The 23,196-nt window shown below is 46.9% G+C and overlaps 1 protein-coding gene across 1 annotated transcript in view; it reads right to left on the minus strand.

Moving 5' to 3' along the window:
• Positions 1-23,196, minus strand: part of ncam1b (neural cell adhesion molecule 1b) — a 167,135-nt gene that overhangs the window by 8,156 nt on the left and 135,783 nt on the right. Inside the window, exons 8-13 of the mRNA XM_056284103.1 lie at positions 18,668-18,810; positions 5,740-5,890; positions 3,966-4,153; positions 3,476-3,572; positions 2,252-2,422; positions 1,141-1,269 (exon numbers count right to left, since the gene is read on the minus strand). Coding sequence (XP_056140078.1) covers positions 1,141-1,269; positions 2,252-2,422; positions 3,476-3,572; positions 3,966-4,153; positions 5,740-5,890; positions 18,668-18,810 — 879 coding nt within the window. The remainder of the gene's footprint in view (positions 1-1,140; positions 1,270-2,251; positions 2,423-3,475; positions 3,573-3,965; positions 4,154-5,739; positions 5,891-18,667; positions 18,811-23,196) is intronic.

Below are 23,196 nucleotides of genomic sequence, written 5' to 3' on the forward strand. Positions count from 1 at the left end.
TTCGTTGTTCTTTATTGTTTTTTTTTAAATAAATGTGCTTGGGCAAAATTGCAAACTCGTCTGGTCTCCCATCTATGTCGCAGCCTATGAGCCGGGCTGTGACAGGAGGAGCACGCTAACCCCCCCCCCCCGAACAGGTGCCCCGACCGACCAGAGGAGGCGCTAGTGCAGCGATCAGGACACAAACCCACATCTGGCTTCCCACAACACAGGGATTCGAACTGCCGTCCCCATGTTGGTAGGCAACGGAATAGACCGCCACACCACTCGGATGCCCTAAAGTCCAACAGCTCCTTGACATTGGACAAAATGTCCCCATCATCGGCTGTGATACATAGTTATCATCTAAAATGGATTCATATATCTATCACAAGACTTTCTTTTGAAAAATAATTTTCTTTTTAAATGTATTTCTAGTTTTCCCCCCCTTATCCCGCCCGATTGACCCAACGGCATGTGGCCGGAACTCTTGTGGAATAACTCCCCTGGCTCACGTTTCCACAGGAAGGAGATAGGCGTAACACCAGCTTCCTTCAAACTGGTGTCGGCTGCTCTCGCCCTTTTACACGCTGAAGCCTCCTCGCATGGATTGCATCACCTTCAGGCCGCGAAGGAGGCGTAGGGAGGACGCTTTCGGTTGCTTGGCTGCAGGCGCCCGGGTGGGCCAGAGGGGTCGCTGGAGAACGACGAGTCCCCGAGCACTACACCGATCTACACCCGCTATCCCTCGGGTAAGGGCGGCCTAATGAACGCCTCACCCCGTGGACGCTCTGGCCGTGACCGGTGACGGCGAGTCTGGGATACGAACCTCCCAGCCACGTGGCGAGCGGGTTGCGAGGACGGCGGTTTACTCCGCTCGGCCACCAGAGCGGCCTAAAACTAATTTTTTAACAGGAATGTTGCAACGCCATCAGAAAAATCATCACGCCCACTTTTAGAGTCACGATCCACCAGCTGAGAAACAAGACAGGCTTTTACAGATCAGCAGTGGAACGGATGGATGGACGTGTCTTGTTTCGCCACACAGGGAAGAGACGGGTCATGGTAATAACACGGCACAGCAAAACAACAGGAGGGGATAAAGGGTAATAAAGTTTGTTCGTGTGTGTGTGTGTGTGTGTGTGTGTGTGTGTAACTTACGGACAGGCTCTGTCTTGAAGAGCATAGCAGGGCTGCTCTCACTGTCGCCCTTGCCGTTTATGGCTAACATCTTCACCTCATAGTCAGTCTCTGGTTTCAGGCCTGTGATCGTCACCTCAATGTATGAACCTGTCACGACATCACAGAGACACGGACCACCTGCTGAAACCCACCTGTGACCCCGTGACGAACATCAAACCACAACCGAGCCCACGTCGTTCTTGTCATCTAGCATAAGGAGTGATCGGCTCCATTTTTACCGGGGAGGGGAAATTCATCCTGTTCTTTCTCACCCCCCCCCCCAACTCCTTAACGGACTAGTCTAAAAATAGAAATATGCAAAACAGACACTGATGACAGCTGTTTCTAGTGGTGCCATCTCGTAATGTGGTATTCCTGCTCCCCTTAAGTATCCATCCATCCATTATCCGAACCGCTTATCCTGCTCTCAGGGTCACGGGGATGCTGGAGCCTATCCCAGCAGTCACTGGGTGGCAGGCGAGGGAGACACACACACACACACACTCACACCTAGGGACAATTTAGTACGGCCGAGTCACCTGACCTGCATGTCTTTGGACAGTGGGAGGAAACCGGAGCTCCCGGAGGAAACCCACACAGACACGGGGAGAACATGCAACCTCCACACAGAGGACGACCCCCAAGGTTGGACTACCCCGGGGCTCGAACCCAGGACCTTCTTGCTGTGAGGCGACTGCGCTAACCAGTGCCACCAAAATTTATTTATTTATTATTTATACTGGGTTTATTATTCCGTTTAGATGGCGTGCTTGTGCTTGACTTTCAGAACAACACTGTTCTAAAGTCCTAATGCAGGAATTAGCCAGTTAGCAATGTAGAGATGTGATGGATGTAAGTTAATTGGAAAAAAATAATACTAGCAGTAATACTGAAAATATAGGTGTGTCTGCAGGCTAATTTTTAAATTTCCCTTAAAAAACTTCTTTAATCATGTGCTTCAAACATAGAATTCTTATCTACGCCATTCATTTAATCACGTGTACCTCAAATTGCAGTAATTGGTCAAGATAACACAGAACAGCAAAAGCTCGTGCAAACTACGAGTATTTTGTGACGACGGTGTTCACACCTCCTTGGAACTGATAGGTCCTCTGCACCCAGCTGCCCTTGCCCTGTGTCCTCCACTCAGCCTGGTACTTGAGGATGGGGACACCGCCAGTGCTTTCGGGCTCCTCAAAGAGGACGCGTGCCGTGGTCGAGAAGGGCTCCACCTCAATGACGGATGGTGCGGATGGCACATCTAATTAAGGGAAGATACGGAGAGCAAGGGTCATGCTGAGATCACCGGGATAACCGACTTCGTCGCACACGGCGATACCCTGAATGAGAAATCCAATTACGCTTGCTATTAGTTCCCTTTCAGCGCCGAAAAACCAACGGAGTGAAAAAGAAACATGTGACACGCCTCACACACGCTTCACTATCATCACACCCCATCTGTGATTGCTCTGTGTGCAAGAAAGGTCAATTCAATAAATCTGGCACTTAAGGTGAATTACCAGCTACCATCAAGACTTTTTTTAACCCTACTCCAGCGGGTGGCATTCCATCTACCCCCATCAAATCTCATTTTATTTGCTGCCTCCACAGAAACAGAGATGAAGCTGAATTTCCTCATAGCCCCCAATTCCTCCAGAGTGCCTCTAAAACACTCTCCAGAGAGTTGACTTTCCATCTTCATGAGCAGTCTATGATACGTGACACTGAGCATTGCGCTGAATATTTAATTCTCAGTCACCGTTTTAGAATATCACATTCAGCGATATAAAGATGCTTCAAAAAAGTTCTTATTCTGCTTGGATGCCGATGGAGGATACACCCTCAGTGACGATAATAGCACAAGTCAGCCTTATCTGCTGGTGAAAGCGTACCCTCCGATTGCGGACTACAGGGGGCAGCCTACCTCAACATTATCAATGACACAGGTTTTGCAAGGGTGGAATACCAATGAAGACAAAAGCCATAAAAAAGTCAAGTATTATAAATGCGCTCGTATGCCATTATTCTGACCTTTATTGCGGTCAATGGGAGCTGCAGTCAAACACCGAAACACAAACTCAGGATGTTAACGTGCATATGATAAACAGATCGTCTTTGCAGGATGAGAAAGGTGGTAATGGCCGATGAGACAAAAATAAGAAAATCGTTAAAAAGTAGTAGGTCCATGAAAGACTAAGACTTTAATCAGAGAAGCCATGACATCTTGAAATAGCGATTTAGCCAAGCGGAGAAATAGGAGTCGGTTTAAATGCATGGCGTGACTATCATAATTTGCAGGACCATTAAGACTTACCAGCCTCTATGAGGAGGAACTCCTTGTACTCTGTGCCCATATTGTTAGAGGCGGTGCAGTTATAGCTCCCAAAGTCATTCTCAGCATCGGGGGTCACCTAGGAGAGAAAGGACCAAAATAAAGGTTGCCAAAGCAAGACACACACAAATATGTTGGTTCGTGTCAAACATTCTGAAGATGACCTTTCGCTTTTCCTTTGTCCAGGAGAGAAGCCTATTCTGGTATGTTACTCTGAGTGTTCCCTCCTCTGAATTATTCATCGGATTTTTCCCACAACGGAGTAGAGGGGAAACTCTTCACTTAGAGTTTATATTCATGAAATCTTGATGCCATGTGGTGAGTGTGTGAGAGAGAGAGAGAGAGTGAGAGAGAGAGAGAGAGAGAGAGAGAGAGAGAGAGAGAGAGAGAGAGAGAGAGAGAGAGAGAGAGAGAGAGAGAGAGAGAGAGAGAGAGAGAGAGAGAGAGAGAGAGAGCGAGAGAGCGACTGCACCTCCAGGTAGCTGCCTGAGGGATTTTTGAAGATCCTAATGTTGGTGGTGTTTGGGTTGGGTAGCAGCAGTCCGTCTCTCAGCCACACAATCGACACATCACTGGGGTGAGCCTGGACCTCACAGCTGATATTAACGGCGTTTCCCTCCCACGAATACACAGCTATTGAACCATGGATCTTAGGCGCGTCTGTAGAAGGCAAGGGGGGAAAAAATAAGACAATAGCAGCATAGTCTTGGCCATGAACACATGGTTTAGTGGTCCCTATACTTTCACTACAAGCAAACAAGCAAAACAAAAACATTTATCTTCTTATGTGAACTGGCAGTTAACATTACAGTAACGTTAATTATAGGATGAAGGAACTTCTCTTGGAAGTGTCTCTGTGTCTCTTGGACAGGGATTTTTTTTGTTGCTTAGTTTGGCTGTACATGTTCTAGTTTGGATATGTGTTCTTAGTTTGGATATAGTATGTTTTCTAGTTTGGATATATGTATGTGTTCTAAGTTTGGATACATGTGTTCTATTTTGGAAAAATTTGTTCTTAGTCTGCATATAAATGTTCTAGTTTGGATATATGTGTTCTTAGTTTGGAAATATATGTGTTCTTAGTTTGGATATATGTGTTCTTAGTTTTGCTATATATGTTCTGTTTTGGATATATGTGTTCTTAGTTTGGATATATGTGTTCTATTTTGGATATATGTGTTCTTAGTATGGATATATGTGTTCTTAGTTTGGATATATATGTTCTGTTTTGGATATATGTGTTCTTAGTTTGGATATATGGATTCTTAGTTTGCATATATGTGTTCTAGTTTGGAAATATATGTGTTCTTAGTTTGGATATATGTGTTCTTAGTTTTGCTATATATGTTCTGTTTTGGATATATGTGTTCTTAGTTTGGATATATGTGTTCTATTTTGGATATATGTGTTCTTAGTATGGATATATGTGTTCTTAGTTTGGATATATGTGTTCTTAGTATGGATATATGTGTTCTTAGTTTGGATATATGTGTTCTAGTTTGGATATATGTGTTCTATTTTTCTTAGTATGGATATATGTGTTCTTAGTTTGGATATATGTGTTCTAGTTTGGATATATATGTTCTTAGTTTGGATATATGTGTTCTAGTTTGGATATATGTGTTCTAGTTTGGATATATATGTTCTTGGTTTGGATATATGTGTTTTTAGTTTGGATGTATGTGTTCTAGTTCGGATATATATGTTCTTAGTTTGGATATATGTGTTCTAGTTTGGATATATATGTTCTTGGTTTGGATATATGTGTTTTTAGTTTGGATGTATGTGTTCTAGTTCGGATATATATGTTCTTAGTTTGGATATATGTGTTCTAGTTTGGATATATGTGTTCTAGTTTGGATATATGTGTTCTTAGTATGGATATATGTGTTTTTAGTTTGGATGCATGTGTTCTAGTTTGGATATATATGTACTAGTTTGGACATGCATGTTCTTAGTTTGGAGATATGTGTTCTATTTTGGATATATGTATGTGTTATTAGTTTGGATATACTATGTGTTCCTGTAGTTTTTGGATATGTGTTTTTGTCTTTGTGTTGCACTGCTGTGGGCTGGGGGAAACGGTATTTCGTTTCATTTCATGTGCGCAAGTACATGAAGTGAGATGACAAAGTGTTCCTGATTCCTGAATGACACAGTAAAGTGTGTTTTGTTCACTGGAGGCCAAACAAAGTATTGTTTGAGATTTGGAAGAAAAAAAAGAAATGAGAGCATGAAATCCTTACAGCGGACTTCCAGGTGAGCCAGCTGGGCATCCTCTCCGATGGCGCTGCGTGCGCTGCAGAGGTACTCGCCTGCGTCCGTGTACTTGACATACTTCAGATTGAGAGAAGACACTCGAGCGTCGCTCCTCACCACTACATTCCCATCCAGACTCTAAACGGGGGCAGGAAAGAAAATCCGAGGCTTTGATTTTAAATAACTGTAAAAAATGTAAAACATCTCATCGACCCCTTAGAATGACACACTTTGATAAGAAATTCATTACACATATGCACGTGCACAGAGTGAAATTTCCCATGCAAAATTTACATTTGGACTGGAGTAGGAGGGGTTTCCAGTTACGTTTAACAAAAGAAGATCTTCATGTCAGCTGATGTTATTTAAAATCAAACAAATGAAAAATAAAAAAACAAACAAACAAACAAACACAGAGACAGAAGAGTTGCTTCGAAGTGGGGCGACCTAAGAGAGAAACGGGCACAGTTCACAGTAGGAGAGTGCATCAATAATGGAGCGGAGAAGGCAGTAGAAACTATCTCAAGCTTTTTCACACAGTCGCCTCACCAAATAATGGGATACGCTGCTGTATGGTGTTGGGACTGTAGCTCGAACATGCCCGGCTTGCACTTTCACACTGATGATGCTGTGTGTTTATTTTAGTCCAAAATCCAACATCTAACAAAGAATTAAGATTTTCAGTGTTGTCGGTTTTTTAGACTCCACCTTACAACTGTTCCAGCAGATTTTGGCGAGTTAGTCTAAAGTGATTTATGTGCCTGCAATCTAGTGACGTACGTGACCAGTTACCGTGATGAGACGGAAATGTCAAGTCCCAAGGCTTGTGAAACCAGACAGGAAACCTCAGAGAGCATGCTAATAAGATAAGTAAACAACCTTGTTTATCTCCAGATACCTGGATTCACAGACTCGACATGCAGGGATGCAACAATCACATTTCACTTAGGGCTGAGTTTACGCTACTTTCAACCCAACACTACACTAGCTAATATCACGGATTAGTCCCTTTTTGTCTGGTTTAAGGTGTGTTAACCAGTGAAACCAGCTGGTGCGGCGTTGAGCTGAGATGAAGACCTGCATACGCATGGCCCTCCACGGCACATGATCGGACACCGTTGACCTAGCGGTATCCCAGGTTGGACATGGGCTGACAACTGGAGAGGTTTTTTCTCTCTCACACCGGCATCCCGGATACGACCAGTGTGCCTTCGTGCCCATGGGCATGGCATTTTACGCTAATTGCCCAAGACAGCGCTGCTCTGCAACAGTCGTTCGGCTGATCCCAGTCTAAGCAACATAAGCAGCAGAATGACACAGACTACTTCCTTGGGACAGAAGAATTGAACCTTTGAGTACCTCTCTTGGTTATGTCTCTGATCTGAAGTGCAGGCGAACCAATGGCACAGATGCTGCTTCTGCACATATTTAATTTGGGCCCAGTCTGGGCAGCCATGTAAGAGAAGCCCTCATTAGTTTGTAGTCAAACTCAATAGACAAAGCATGTCTGGGGCATTCATTATGCATAGTGGGTAGCAGGAACAGAGAAACACTTACATAACAGGGCCCCCTTTCATTCTGACACCCTGTACACGAAGCCCCCTCCCCCTGACTCACACAGCCATCACAGCTAGTGACTGATGGCTCTCTTATTACGTAACAGAGCGAGATCCAACTTAGTCAATTAGCATCAATGTCGGCACTTTCTTAACAGGTAACGTTGAGTTTAAGCCACTACAGGTCACCATATTATCACCAACAGAGATGGACGATCTTCTCAGGGGTTATAAGTGCACATACCCTACATGTAGTGATAATGAATGTGATCTTCTACCAGAGGAAAGAACTCCATCCATTTGCAATGCGATACGGTGAGTCATTAAAGTTTCATAACAGAGGTTTTCAGCAAGGAGGCTGAATAAATAATGCAGCAGGGTGATGACTATTGAAAACATCCAACAATTTCAGATTTATATTTGATCTTTTTTTTTTTTTGCATATTCTACCACCTATAAGAGAAAGGGAATGAATTTGCCCTTCACCGATATGAGACAACGGGAAAGGAAATAGATGCGATAGGACCAAAAAGAAAGAAAGAAGGGAAACAGGAGGCAAGTTACCGCAATAAATCAAGCCAAGCTGACAGCAGAACTCTCCAGCAGTTTCTATTCCGTAAGTCAAAGAGGAAAGGGTTATTGCAAGAACACATTGGCGAAAATAATACCGAGAGCACATCGGGCATGTCTCAGACAGACACAAGTCTTTCAAATGGCTCAAAACCTCGACTGGCCTGGCACATGAACTGAAAGCACCTTGCCTGCCGTTCCTTTTCAAACAACCAGTCTACCGCCTGCTCAGGTCTACCTGCCAACACGCTCAGCTTCCCCTTTGCTCCCTGTTGACAAGGGATGGACACTGATTCAATTCGAAGAATTCTTTGGTTGTAACGCAAAAATCAAACATCTGAAAAAAGTTAACGTTATTAACTGACAACCAACTTGCACTGATGTGGAAAAAAAACCCATCAAACAAGATGTAAAAATCAATTTGTCAAAACCTCTCATATGACACACATAACCTTTTTTTCTTATGGAAGGGAAGGGGCAAACGTTGCATGAGATCATTTTTAGCCATGCCAACACAGGACACGTGCACAAACCGGGAAGTAAAGTGAGTTCCACACAAATGGATTAGTCACATCTGTATGTATGTCAAATGGGGAATTTGAGGATTCGAGGGCGCATCATATCTGTAATTGGCAGTGGCATCGTGGACTCATCAGCAATGCTATTTGAGATGACAAAGTGCTATTTGGGCATCCTCCATACTGACGGGGGAAAATACAAAGCTGAAAACACATTCACAGGTTGTGTGGATAGCAACTTGCGCAAATGTAATGACGTGTTCATAGAAGGAGCAGCTGTAACCACGGCAGTCCTTTCACTTCCTTTAGAGGAATTTCTTGAAGAAACTGTGGGGCTGAGATGAAAGCCAGGACGCTCTCAGATTTCCTCTCCTGCATCCATAACCGAGCATCTCAAGACAGGTGAGTTAGAGGTGCACATTCATGACTGCTGTGTGTCAAAAATGCACTTTGAAGTTGAAACCACGGCTCGGTATATAGGCAGAGAGAGATGAAGAGAATGCGTAAGAGACGGAGAAAGAAGGAGGCTGAGGTAAAGGGAAAGAAGTTGAAGAACACGAGAGAGGAGTAAGTGTAAAAAAAGAGGTGTAACTGCATAGAGCCTATTGTTTCTTCCCGCATGCTCGTGTGCAATTTACTGCAATGAAATCGGTGTACACATAGCAACTGGCTAACACCTGGCTAACATCTGGAATTTGCTTAAACTTACATCGTCCAGTCCCTTGTATTCCAGTGGGCTGGTTTAGTGGTTAAAGCATAATATAAGGTTACACAGCCCATGTTTTGCTGACTTTATACAGAGATGTAGTGAAAGGAAAACAGAACTGACAGTCGGGCTTGGGCTGGTCGATTATGCTAATGTGTTTTCCTTGGCAGGTCGAAGCTAGTTGATCGGGACTTGTGCCCCTCCCAGTAATTGAGTTTGATTCCCTTGACATGAGAAACGGACGGGTGTGAGAAATAACCATGCATATAGAAGCTATACCTTGTGTTGCTCGGGTCGAGTCCACGACGCCTGCAGAGGATAGAGACAGAACAAACAAAGCAAAAGGCAAAAGCAATCCTTAGAGAGAAATCCTCAGCCTGGCAAAGCCGGGAGGCTGCACGTTGCATGCGGCCGAGCAAGTCTCCCCGGTTTCGTCACACAGCATCTGACACCTTTCATCCGTTAAACAACAGTTTCATCGGTTTGAAATTCAAATCAGGTCTACTGACACAGCTAGGGGCACACTTCTCGCAACACATTTTACAGAACGGGCTTTCGAATAATTTGTTTACGACTCTGAATTCAATTACGCTTTTTTTTATTTCTTACTTATTCTAGATTACAGCTAGCCTTTCTATTTATTGTTGTGTAATATATTCCACTACTCATAGAAAAACAGTACAAACAATTACTGAACTCAAAGAGAGGCGGGTCTGTTGATGGAGTCATAATGGAAACGCCAGAAGCTGACGAAGAAGGTTTATCACTCCACCAGGCAGCCGGGACTCCATTTTATGTAGAAATGGCAGACAATTTTTTTTGCTCTTGTTGGTAAAGGTGGTATGATGAGCCTCACAGCCCATCTGGGGAGCAGCTCGGTATTAGAAGCAGGATATTAAACCAAATTCATTTTGTCACCCTAATCTTAACGCTGTCGGACGGCTAGGTCTGTGCTGCTATTCATAAACAAGTCGCTCCTCGAGCAAGGACAGCGGAGAGCCAGGGCTCTAGTCTATGATGTCATTAAGTAACACTTGCTGTGTTTTTCAATAAGTGACATGGGGGGGGCGGCGGGGGGGGAGCAATTTTGTTGCAGCCCCGCCAATTTCATGTGAGATTTGGAAATATATCTCTGCCTACAGGAAGCTGCTGGTGGATTTTCACAAATCCCACTGAATACCTGATAAACAGGGCAAAGCTGCTCTATACTTCGGCTGGCAGCTCCACATCTTAACAACAACCCTTCCCTCGCCGTCGCAGCCGGGCCGCCGTTCAGAGCTCTGATAGTGAAGTCGCTGACATGCTATCCCTTCATTTTGTGGTCAACCTGGAGAGACGGATGCTCTTCATTTTGAGGCAATAAAATCGGTTCTTGTTGTTTCTTTAGTGTTGGAGATGTCGCTCTCTAACTGTGCCATTAGATCTTTTACTTCATTACTCCACCCCCCTGAGCCGTCCCGGTCGCTGCTCCACCCCCTCTGCCGATCCGGGGAGGGCTGCAGACTACCACATGCCTCCTCTGATACATGTGGAGTCACCAGCCGCTTCTTTTCACCTGACAGTGAGGAGTTTCGCCAGGGGGAGGTAGCGCGTGGGAGGATCACACTACCCCCCCCCCCCCGGAACAGGTGCCCCGACCGACCAGAGGAGGCGCTAGTGCAGCCACACACACCCACATCCGGCTTCCCACCCGCAGACACAGCCAATTGTGTCTGTAGGGACGTCCGACCAAGCCGGAGGTAACACGGGGACTCGAACCGGCGATCCCCGCGTTGATAGGCAACAGAATAGACTGCTACGCTACCCGGACGTCCCAAGTATTTACATCCACATCAGGTCCTTCAACACTGCCCTCTGTAGCTCAACGATGAATAACCGGGCCAGGTATGGCTGCTTCCAAAATTCACTTATTGGATATTTTTTTCTTTTGTTGCATTACCTCTAATGAATTTTTAATTAAAGGGAAGAATGCAAATGAACCACAGGACCGCGGAGAAAGATAACTCCCAATCCTGTTTGATTCACCTCAACCCTCTGAATAACAGGCATAGTTTTTTAGTTTTCAAATGGTTATGGTGAAATGTCTTGTAAGAATCGATTGTGCGTCTATAAATCTTTCTAAAGCATGCTTTATGCAAGTCATGATGCTGAGGAGAGAAGATGAATGGGAGGTGATGACTCACACAGTGACAGAGTATTGAAGCATACAAGCAAAATGGCAAGCGGGGTTTTTCTGCAGCCACAGATGAGAGGAAAGATCGAGAAAAATCAAAAACTGCCGAGATAACAGGCGGCGAAAACAGCACACCGTAATGTCAATAACTTTCACACCCAACGGCGCCCCCGCCCCCCGAAACTTCTGCCGATTCCCTCCCTTCCTTCCTTTTAAATCAATCGCGAAAAGATTATATGCCGATGCGCCCGTCTTAACACAAGTAACCAAGCAACCATTGACGAACCCGCTTATGCTTTCATCCCGCTACCAAGCGGCCTTAGAAGTGCGGAGGGCAACGGGGCTGTTAAGGATGAAATACTCGGTTGGCTGCTCACATGTAACGCCGAATATACGAGTAGCCTCACTCCTCATCTGCCGTCATAGACACTGAGCATTAGCTTGCCGGGCCAGAGCCGGGCCGGACCAGATCCATAACTCTCACAGCCATCGGATTGCTTGGGTGAACCACGGCTCTTCAAGGTCGGGACACACCCAGGAAACCGGCGATGATCGCACACCGGCGGCTGGCCGGATACCAGCACGGCGGTGGGGAGGAAGGCGGCGGTCCAGTTAACAGAGGCGAGCCGACAGCGTGGAGCATCACTACCTCAGGTGCACGCCGTGTCTCCTGCACGCCTGCATGAAAGGTGTTTGTTTATGACAACGGGGACGATAAACAAAAGCTCGTGGGGGGGGGGGGGGACACCGTGACACAATCACTTCGGCAAAAAAACACGTAAACCAACACGAAGCCCTCCCCTCGAGACTAATGGTATTTTCAAGCCCCCTTCCCGTTCCCATGGGCAGACAATCGTCCCGCTGCCTTGTCGTGGCACACATTGTGATGTCAGTGTGGGGTCGGTGGCGGGGGGGGGGGAGGCATACCAACACACATGAATGTGCTGTGAGCCCCATTCGGTGCTTTCCTTCATCGAAGGGAGCCTTACGCAGGCCAGCCATGAAGGACCGGCGTTGTTCTGTGTCATTAAAAGCTCAGCCCAGAGAGACTTGTCAACACGCCACAGAAAACAGACTGGACTTTATTGAAGACACACTAACATCAGCCCTCTACTGACCCAGCAGGCACGCTGCTATAAACGAGTAGCCATTGTCTTTGTGGAACACAAAGGCCCATTTTGCACTGGTGCCCAGCGCTCGATAAAGCGGGCCCTTCTACTCGGGACCCTGACTGTATTGCGGACCCCTGTCTAAGCCGGTGCGCCACAGCATCATTTCAAATTACTCCATTTTGCATTTCATCGTCATATAAAAGATCGTGGGCTCTTCCGTGGCCCACCAACATGAGGATCGCCGGATCGAATCCCCTGTGTTACCTCTGGCTAGATCGGGCGCCCCTACAGACGAAATGTAATGCGGGTGGGAAGCCAGATGTGGGTATGTGTCCTGGTCGCTGCACTAGCGCCTCCTCTGGTCGGCCGGGGCGCCTGCTCAGGGGGGAGGGGGAACGCTACGTCCCCCTGGTGAAACTCCTCACTGTCAGGTGAAAAGAGGCGGCTGGTGACTCCACATGTATGGGAGGAGGCATGTGGTAGTCTGCAGCCCTCCCCGGATCGGCAGAGGGGGGTGGAGCAGCGACCGGGACGGCTTGGAAGAGTGGGGTAATTGGCCGGGTACAATTGGGGAGAAAAAGTGCGGGGGGAGGGGGGGGGATCTAGGGCTCTATCTTGAAGGGGTGCAAAGCGCAGCGCAAATGTCTTTGCTAGTTTCAGAACGCCACGGTTGTCATTTTCCCGCCTAGCAACCACATTGTTCCATCAACAAACGTACTCGCGCCCATTGGAGAGCCCATTGGAGAGCCCATGGGAGAGCCCATTGGAGAGCCCATGGGAGAGCCCATTGGAGAGCCCACTGGAGAGCCCATGGGAGAGCCCATGGGAGAGCCCATTGGAGAGCCCATTGGAGAGCCCACTGGAGAGCCCATGGGAGAGCCCATGGGAGAGCCCATGGGAGAGCCCATTGGAGAGCCCATGGGAGAGCCCATGGGAGAGCCCATTGGAGAGCCCATGGGAGAGCCCATGGGAGAGCCCATGGGAGAGCCCATGGGAGAGCCCATGGGAGAGCCCATGGGAGAGCCCATTGGAGAGCCCATTGGAGAGCCCATTGGAGAGCCCATTGGAGAGCCCATTGGAGAGCCCATTGGAGAGCCCATGGGAGAGCCCATGGGAGAGCCCATTGGAGAGCCCATGGGAGAGCCCATGGGAGAGCCCATTGGAGAGCCCATTGGAGAGCCCATGGGAGAGCCCATTGGAGAGCCCATGGGAGAGCCCATTGGAGAGCCCATGGGAGAGCCCATGGGAGTGCTGGTGTTAAAATGAGGTGTGGTCAGGTGCACCATTGCTATCTTGAAGCAGTGGGAAACAATGGCGCCGTTGACCGACAGAAACCTGGCGCAGTATTTCACTGTCATTTTAAGGGCGCATTATTCAGAAAGTAAGACGAGCCTACGTAGGAGGGTGCACAACGCGCGCACACTCCGGTTGTTACACACACAGGGACACGCAGCAGTGTGAATATAAGAAAGATCCTCCCATCCATTATCCAAACCGCTTATCCTCACCCAGGGTCGCAGGGATGCTGGGGTCTACCAGCAGTCACTGGGCGGCAGGCGGGGGGACGTGCAAAACACGACAAGGTGGAAGATGATTATTGTGCGTGTCACGACATCTAGAAAACAATTGTCCAAATGAAATCCGAGCTTTGGTGGGTTCCTGCTGCTCCTGTGGACGGTCTGCTTACGTGCTTTCAGTTCGCCCCCTGAGCAGATCCGTTTCCTCCGCCGAAAAACTTCTGTTTCTGCAACTTCTCAGAATCCGCCATTTCAACAGCAATGCGCCAGGGTGCAAGCGCACCCGGGCTTTTAGAGGGAACGGGGGGGTGACTCTGATCGGTTTAATTCATGTTACACGTGGGCGGCACGGTGGCGCAGCGGTTAGCGCGGTCGCCTCACAGCCAGAAGGTCCTGGGTTCGAGCCCCGGGGTAGTCCAACCTTGGGGGTCGTCCCGGGTCGTCCTCTGTGTGGAGTTTGCATGTTCTCTCGGTGTCTGCATGGGTTTCTTCCGGGGGCTCTGGTTTCCTCCCACAGTCCAAAGACATGTAGGTCAGGTGACTCAGCTGTACTAACTTGTCCCTAGGTGTGTGTGTGTGTGTGTGTGTTGGCCCTGTGATGGTCTGGCGGCCTGTCCAGGGTGTCTCACCACATGCCGCCGAATGACTGCTGGGATCGGCTCCAGCATCCCCGCGACCCTGAGTAAGTAAGGATAAGTGGTTTGGATGACGAATGAATGAATGAATGTGACACCCAAAACACACCTATGATTAAATAAGAGACTAAGGCCCAATTTATACTCCAAATGTCGGCTAGCAGACAGATGTCTCCCGACAATTTTGACGTCATGAGAGACACTTTTTTGTGTCTCCCAGGGCCGTCGTGTACACGACACATTTTCTTACGTCGGCTAGCAGACATTTGGAGCATAAATTGGGCTTAAGTACAACTCCTTTGTGCCTTCCTTTGTGCCCATATCATGTGCCATTTAACTAGCAAAGGTGGATTTGGACACACTATAAACGCACTTGCACCATGCACATTTAAACAGGACCCTTAGTCTTATAGTGCTTTGCCTGCGTATTAGCCCTTGCCCGTGTAAAACGGTGTTCAGGAAGTAGAAGCTCGCCCTAAATCTGGAGGCACGCTTTACACAGGCAATCTGATCACAGCATCAACTTTCATCCGTGCCCTTCATTTTCACAATTAGCTTGAGTCTGGCTACAACTTTCTGACCTACAGCTTAAAATACTTCTGTTCAATAGCAGCTTCCCGAGATGGCTCATGTGTTTTCAAACGTTTATTCTGTGGGTAACACAAAAGAAGGCTGAGGACTTCATTTACATCTCGAGTTATCAGCAAGGCTCGCGTATCTCGAGCCACTCACGGAGAGCCCATTCAAACGGGAAGGCTGAAACGACCACGTACCACAAAAACTTGACAAAACACCGACAATAATAACGCCGACATGTACTTTAGCGGCAGTACAGACAGGAACATATCTGGCCTGGGATACACGCCAATTTGAAACCCGATTCCCGAGCAGGCACACACCCACTTTGGCAAGCGGCGCTTTTGTAGGTCTGCTCTTTGTGCCTCGTCCCGTCTTTGTGGGGTACCTGCTATTGTGCGGGCTGACGCTATAATCTGCCTTTGCCCGCCCTCAGTCCTCATACTGTCTTTCCCCTTTCCTCACACATACGTGACAGCACGCTTTGCCTGCTGACAACTGCGGCTTCTTCGGCGTGGGAGGCCCCGTGGAATTAAACTGCTTAATTTCTGTAAACCTGCGATAACCTCAAACAAGAGTCTTCCTCAGACAACGTTGAGAGGAGGCAGAGGACAGAATACCTTCGACGCAAACGACAATAGCTACAATACATTTATAATCCTGCGCCGCTTTTAAAGACGAAAGCGACAAATCCCGTTTGTTCGGCTACAAGCGGCCCGCCCGGCCCTTGTTCCCGTGCTCGACGTTGCACCATTGTGTCCATACAGCGCTTATCCGGCACGGCAAGAAAATATGGACACTCCAGCTGCATAATATGTCGGAGCGCTCACGGGAAAGCTGTTGACGAAAGTGGTTTGCTTATGAGTGGGCTGTGGACGTCTCTCTCTCTCTCGCTCTTAAAACTACAAATACACAGTACGGGGGAGGGGGGGGGATCATAGGCCTCCTATTTTCTCCAACATTGAACGTTATTATGATGGGAGGAAGTCCTTTAACAGAAGACCTCCTTGGGAGACTTCAGGGGCCTCACGTATCAATGGTTACTATGGGCAAATTTGTCCGTACACACCCTTGGAATTTTTTAGCCCTCACGATTGCCTGGCAGACAGCAGCAAAGCATGATGGTTATTTGTAATTCCTTCGCCCTAACGTCTGTTGTCTACCTCTTGTAACGAGCAATCACCCAGGCCTAAATTCAGGGGTTACCCAGGTTCCACACCGGTCTCTCAGACAAGCTCCAGGGCTAAAAAATCCCATGGGTGTGTGCGCACAAATTTTGCCCATAGTAAATTAATAAGCAGCAAATTAATACCAATTCTATGCAGAGATGTACAACATAGCCTTACTTTTTTCCCCAGTCTCGTTAGTGAACTGCCCCACACACACACACATGAATGCAGAGAAACCGGCAACTACGGCGTACACAAATTGGCATAATTAAATATGAATTATAAATTCGTTAAAAGAGATTAAAACCCAATGTTGCCTTCATCTGTGAAGCGGACGTATCAGAGGTACAGGTGAACACGGTCAAAGGGGGTTGAATCAGTTCATCTGGACACCAAAATTTACCGAGAGAGACACGTTTCAGTAAACACGTCCAGATGAACTGATTCAACCCCCTTTGATTTCCTCACCTGGATTATTGATGCATCAGTCGTTATATTGATACACGAGGCCCCGGGTCTCCCATTTCCACAAACTGCCTACCCTGCTGCAGTTACCCTGAGCCGGGCACCCCGGGTAACAGTTAAATAGGACCAAAAGACATCTGGTACAAAGAAAAAAAAAAGAGCCAACATCACTATAACCTTTTTTTTCTTCTCAAACTCACCACGTTCCTCCCGAAGGAATATGTTTTCCTTTGTCCCACACCCAACCGACTTTAAACACAGATGCTCTATTAAGTGTAGACCGCACTGCAAAAACCACATATGAGTAACAGTTTAAACAATTAGCGGCCATTTCCTCCTACATTTTTTTTTTTACGGCGCCTGTATGGAATGAACTGCCATAGCCGCTAATGAGAAGTCGAGAGTAAAACACGAGAAACCTCGGTGTCCCTAATTGTTCTCCTCTACTTTAATCCGACCCTCAGCTGGCAGTAGGGTAGCTCGGCGAGCTAAAAGCACATGAAAAAGACGGCTGTAGAACAAAGAGCGTGCAGCTGATGAAAACGCATTTTGCTTTGAGCTTCAATGTTGACCCAGCGATGATTATGATGATGGGAGAGATGAGAGGCAATCTACAATGGAGGAGAGAGACGGACGGAGGTTGTGCATGTATAAAGACGACCTCGTGGTTTAATGAAGAGACAGAAATGACCAAGTACCGTCAAGAGCAGAAATGGTCTTTTCTTTTCATTACATCATTCCACCGAGTTTTCCTCTGATGTCGGGGGAAGAAAACTCGGGAGTGTCTACACCCACAACTCCGTTTTCTATCCCGAGATCAGCGAAACTATCGGACCACATTAAGCAAGCATGCAACTGTTGAGTCAATATCATCAACTCTTATAAGATCAACTGTTTGGGCTTTTCAAGAAATGCCGATTCAAAGGCAGGTATGAAAATCAATGCAATGGATCGCAGCATTTGACTGCGTCAAGTTTTTGAAAAATCTGAGCGCACACTTTGTGACATTGGGTCAATAGCATTTCTGCACCACACTGATTTCATACCTGATAGATCCTGTTGAGATGTGCCTGTAAGGGAGAAAATATAGTGCATGTAATGGACCGGCTCCGGCACGCCTCCAATAAGCTACATTGCAATTCATGAACACCCCTCTCACTCCCAATTACCTCTCAGTTGAACTTTGTAGAAAAAAAAACCCCATTGAGAACTAGGCTGAATGGGCAATAGATGTATGAAAATACCACAGTCAGTAAGTAATTTGATGGTTTGCATGTTGAATACTGCAGCAACATGCTGTCGAGGATGGACAGGTGGCTTAAAAGCCAACTCGGTAGCTCTCAACTATGGCGGTGCCAAGAAAACGTCAAAACGGCAGAACCGCAAAACTCACCTTATAAGAGGTTATTTGAAAACAGCGCACAAGGGCTCTGGCGACAGCAGTAAGACGTTGGACTTTGAAAAATTACTACCAGCACGGAGAAATACGCTTGATCGGTGGCTCATTTAATTGAATGGTAATTTAGTTAATGTTCCACTTTGGTTTTGGTAAGTTAATGTTATTATGCTGTTAATTGAATTACTGCTGTAATTGTGGTTTTGACATTTCTTTCCCCGATACTTGAGAGGGAAAAAAAAGCCTCCAGACACGGGTGGTCAGTCCGCAATCCTGCTCGAGAACTCCTGAGCCAACTAAATATGAGATGCACTGAACTAACCCACACACTTCACTAATGTGAGGATAAAAAACAGTGAGCATTACGCTCCCCCCGGTGAGCAGAGAAACACCCCCTACCTGAACATTGGCAATACCCCCCCCACACACACATCCCCCCGCCTATATGAGAACGTTTGCACTTGAGGCATTTTGGCTGACGTCCACCGATTTCAACCATCAGCTATTCTGCAGAAACTTTACCTGCTCCCCCTCAGCGAAGACCTGTGCTCCGTAGCTCCAGCTGATGGCAGGGGTGGGGTCCCCTGACGCCTCGCACGTCAGCGTTACCTGCTCCTCCATCTCTGATGTGCTTTGATTTACCAGGTAGGTGATCTTGGGCCTCACTGTAAAACACAGAGTAAACACATAGCACTCTAGCAAGACAAGTGATTTTGGAGGATGTGGTTGGGGGCAGGGGCGGGGGGGGGGCGGGGTGATTTTTTTTTTTGTGATATACTTTATTGATCCCTGTAGGGAAATTTCTCTCTGCATTTAACCCATCCTAGCTGTGTAGCTAGGAGCAGCGGTCAGCCACCGTGCAGCATCCGGGGACCAACTCCAGTTCATCTTTCCACGCCTCGGTCAGGGGCACAGACACAAGTATTACCCCATAACATGCATGTCTTTTTTTTTTTTACGGTGGGGGAAACCGGAGCACCCGGAGAAAACCCACCGCTGACACGGGTAGAACACGCAAACTCCACACAGAGGATGACCCAGGATGACCCCAAGGTTGGACAACCCCGGGCTTCGAACCCAGGACCTTCTCGCCGCGAGGCGACGGCGCTAACCCCCGTGCATCTGTAAGTGCATCAGAATTCAGAGGATTTAGGGGAGAGGATCCAACGGAGGCTCAGGATCACTAGCTTGACAGGCAAAGGGAGAATTACACATGGGAAACCGTATTCAAGGCGTCCTAATCACAGCGGTTGCAAGTTGCGATAACAGTGTGTGGACCCAAACTCGACTTGTGCACGAACACACTTGCACATACTACAGGTTTAGTTACCCGTCTCAAAGGAACACGACTTTGATTCGGTAACATTTGAGCAAAGTGTCAAGGTACACGAGAGCTAACCTGAACGCACACCAGGGTGCCCCCCCTATGGCGTGCGAGCAGATCGTGGGGAAAACGAAAAGTGGCGGATTTCTCTAGAGCATCAAAAGCTTATTTGACAAAGCTGTTGCTTTTTTATTTTAGGTGCAGTAAATATACAGTTAAAGTATGAATACGCCAGTCATACTTGAGCGTTTTACAATATTCAGCCTACAGGGTAAAAACGATGGCAATAACAGTTAAGTCATTCTTTATCTTCTTCAGAAACACCCTGATTGACACACACACAGTTACATCTCCCACCTGGCAGCTTTTCTGTGAGACATCTTTTGGTTCACTTAAGACAGAACCAGGATTGTTCTTCAGGGTTCATTTATTCCCTTCAAGACCAAGACTTCAGAGTAAATGCAAAAACCCAAACCCCGCCCCCCCGATAACCAGTTCATCGATAAGTGGTGTGTGTGTGTGATGACGTCACTGTAGAGATGCGCTTGTTCTATGCACCTTGATGTTGTAATACACGCCTGGCCGATGAGACTGACTCTAGTCAGCTCATCACTAATTCAGTTCAAGAGGATATAGTAGTTGTACTGGTCTTCTCAAAGTAATCCTGGAAGGTAGTATAACAAGATAAGAACGTACCTTTCCATCTCTGCCCATGTATACTTCCATAATCCTTCCCATTTTCTAAAGAAGTTGGGGCAGGATTATCCTCACTGACTAATATTCCATCTCCAGGCTCTAGATCCGTAGACCTTTTTATAGGGGAGGAAAAATGTTCTGACCACAATTCCATGAGATAACATTTTTTTCCATCAGGTCCAAAATGTATTCAGAATTCCCTGTCTGTATTTCCACCGTTTACTCAACAGACCTGAGGGAAGTGCTGTAAGATGCTGACCAATCAAAAAGGGTGATGGAGCTAGGGGAACAGGGTTCTCACTACTTGTGTGGGCGAAAGTGATGGGATGAGAATTAATCACCGCTTCCACTTCTGTCAGAATCGTTTCAATTTCTTCATACCTCAGAGAAGCTTTTGCAATCACTTTGCGGGCAAGTCTGTCCCACATGCCACCCCACTGAGCGGCTCTTTCCACAATGACCTTCCAGGGAATTCGCTTTTCTGCAAAGAATTCCTGTAATTCTTCAATGATAGGGAATCCCACAACACTTCCAATTCTTGATCATCTCATCTCATCTCATCATCAGCCACTTCTCCAGGGTAGCGTCGCGGTGGCAGCAAGCCAAGTAGGGCACTCCAGATGTTCCTCTCCCCAGCAACGCCCTCCAGCTCCTCCTGGGGGATCCCAAGGCGTTCCCAGCCCAGATTGGACATATAGTTCCTCCAGCGAGTTCTGGGTCTACCCCGGGGTGTCCTCCCAGTTGGACGTGGCCAGAAAACCTCCAAAGGAAGGCGCCCAGGAGGCATCCTAATCAGATGCCCGAACCACCTCAACTGGCTCCTTTCGATGCGAAGGAGCAGCGGCTCTACTCCGAGCTCCCTCCGGATGTCCGAGCTCCTTACCCTATCTCTAAGGCTGAGCCCAGACACCTTACGGAGGAAACTCATTTCAGCCGCTTGTATCCGTGATCTCACCCTTTCCGTCACTACCCAAAGCTCATGACCATAGGTGAGGGTTGGAATGAAGATTGACTGGTAAATTGAGAGCTTTGCCTCCTGGCTCAGCTCCCTCTTCACCACAACGGTCCGGTGCAACGTCCGCATTACTGCTGATGCTGCACCAATCCGCCTGTCAATCTCCCGCTCCATCCTACCCTCACTCGTGAGCAAGACCCCGAAATACTTGAACTCCTTCACTTGAGGCAACAACTCATCCTCAACCCGGGGGGAGCAATCCACCATTTTCCGGTAGAGAACCAGGGCCTCAGACTTGGGAGGTGCTGGCTCTCTTTATCAGCTCTTTTGAATGTTTTTTTGTATTGTCTGAATATATAGTGTTACAAAGTAACACAGTAACTGATTCTAAATGAATAGCTCTGGTGGTTGCACAGGTGAAAAGAGCAATTTCTCTCTCAAGACAAAGAAACGATGTCTTGAGATTTACAATATAACAATACCTACTCCTGTGGTTTCAGTAGGAGGCGCTTCCTCCAGGCATTGTTCAGGTAAGGGTGCTGAGATCTGCTGAGCAGACTTGACCTCGTATTTGCGACAGATTACATAAGCATGTACAATTCTTTTCATGAGCTGTCTTCCTTTCATTATCCAGAACCCCTCTCTCTCTCTCTCTCTCTCTCTCTCTCTCTCTCTCTCTCTTGGAGACTGGAATGCATCGCTTGTTGGTGAAATTTTTTCACTGTCAAGTCGGAAAATTTAGCATTACCAGGAAGAATACAGATATGCTTTTGTTCAAATTTCCAGCTGGGTAACCCACCTCCCACTCTTAGTATTCCTTTGTCGTCCAAAAAAGGGGCGAGAGGCTGAATGTTAGACTGAAGGTTTATTTCTTAACCTCTCTGCAAACGGGAGATTTCATCAAAGAAACTTTGATTCTGAGAATGAATGAATGCCTGTATTTGTCATTGCACAGCTGTACAATGAAAAAGTGCAGCTCCCCAGTGGTACCAAAAACAAAACAAAACCCATGTTTGAATCCAAAAAAGCTCTGTTTCAGTGATTTCCTTAATCAATGCTCCTGTGTATTTTTGTCTTACTCTAGCATTGTTTTTTTTCTTTAAATTTCTTTTTCTTTTTCTTCAGCAACATACCAGCTTTGTAATACATTCAATGTCCATCCATCCATTATCCGAACCGCTTATCCTGCTCTCAGGGTCGCTGGGATGCTGGAGCCTATCCCAGCAGTCACTGGGCGGCAGGTGGGGAGACACTCTGGACAGGCCGCCAGGCCATCACACAGGGCCCACACACACACACACATTCATACCTAGGGACAATTTAGTACGGCCGATTCACCTGACCTACAGGAAACCGGAGCCCTCGGAGGAAACCCACACAGACAGGGGGAGAACATGCAAACGCCACAGAGGACGACCCGGGACGACCCCCAAGGTTGGACTACCCCGGGGCTCGAACCCAGGACCTTCTTGTTGTGAGGCGACCGTGCCAACCACTGTGCCACCCAATATCTTAAATGTAAAATACCAAAATACAAAAGTTAGCACGTTGTCCATTTTTATACCCCCCCCCAGAAAAACAAAAAGACAGACTGTACAGAACTAAAATGAAAAATAAAATAAAAAATCTAAACGTACATAGACAAATGGCAAAATAGATCAAAGTGTAAACATAAATGCACATTAAAAAAATAAATAGATATATATATTAATTATTAATTATATATATATTATTAATCAAGGTTGTCTGTAGCTAATTTACATTGTGATTTGATCTAATAAGAATCAGTTATGGAACAGTACATAGTTTTAGCATTTTGACATATGTCAAAATGGTTGCCATATCTTATAAAATGTACCTGTACAGCTAGCCCACATAGACTTTATTCTCTCCATGTGTAAAAACCTCATAAGTTCTCCAGCCCACTGGACATGTGGGAGAGGCCTCCTGCTTCCTCTTCATACGTGTAAGGCGCCGCGCAGTTAAGGAAGCAAAAGCAACTGCATTCGAGTAACGTCTGGGAAGGAACGTGTCCTCTGGCACTACCCCGAAAATTGCAATCAAAGGGGAAGGGGT

Source organism: Lampris incognitus, chromosome 7 (genome assembly GCF_029633865.1).
Source record: "Lampris incognitus isolate fLamInc1 chromosome 7, fLamInc1.hap2, whole genome shotgun sequence".
Lineage (NCBI taxonomy): Eukaryota > Metazoa > Chordata > Actinopteri > Lampriformes > Lampridae > Lampris > Lampris incognitus.